The sequence below is a fragment of the Corvus brachyrhynchos genome, unplaced genomic scaffold (assembly GCF_000691975.1).
Source record: "Corvus brachyrhynchos isolate BGI_N302 unplaced genomic scaffold, ASM69197v1 scaffold442, whole genome shotgun sequence".
NCBI lineage: Eukaryota > Metazoa > Chordata > Aves > Passeriformes > Corvidae > Corvus > Corvus brachyrhynchos.
In genome coordinates this window covers 114,888-115,379 of record NW_008236443.1, presented here as the reverse complement: position 1 = coordinate 115,379, position 492 = coordinate 114,888, and the positions used below count along the sequence as shown (strand labels likewise).

General features: G+C 66.5%; 1 protein-coding gene across 1 annotated transcript in view; it reads right to left on the bottom strand.

Annotated features, from left to right (window-relative positions):
• Positions 1 to 143: 143 nt before the first annotated feature.
• The window catches only part of LOC103624404 (solute carrier family 22 member 6-B), an 8,503-nt gene continuing 8,154 nt past the window's right edge, over positions 144 to 492 (bottom strand). The window contains exons 10-11 of the mRNA XM_017747257.1: positions 370 to 473; positions 144 to 267 (exon numbers count right to left, since the gene is read on the bottom strand). Coding sequence (XP_017602746.1) covers positions 144 to 267; positions 370 to 473 — 228 coding nt within the window. The remainder of the gene's footprint in view (positions 268 to 369; positions 474 to 492) is intronic.

The window sequence follows — 492 nt, the reverse complement described above, 5'->3', positions numbered from 1 at the left end:
TGGGATGGGGGACATGGCACTGGGAGCACTGGGAGCGCTGGGATGGGGGACATGGCACTGGGAGCACTGGGAGTGCTGGGATGGGAGACACGGGGTGCTGGGAGCACTGGGAGTGCTGGGATGGGAGACACGGGGTGCTGGGGTCACTGGGACAGGGCCACGGGCGCTGGGAACACTGGGGTGAAGAATATGGGCACTGGGAACACTGGGAGAGCTGTGGGAACAGAGGGGGACAACCCGAGCTGGGACAGACCCACCCTGGGGACACTGGGACAGCAGGGGCCAGAGGCAGCACAGGGCACGCCACCCCTCTCCCCCTTCCCAGTTCCTCCCAGTTCCTCCCAGTCCAGCGCCGGTGGCAGCACGCACTTGTCAGAGAGGACCCCGAAGAGCCCGGAGCCCAGCAGGATCCCGGCCATGTAGATGGACTGGGCCACCTGCCTCAGCTTCTTGGACTCACACACCAGGTCCCACTGCCACCGGGAGGGGACA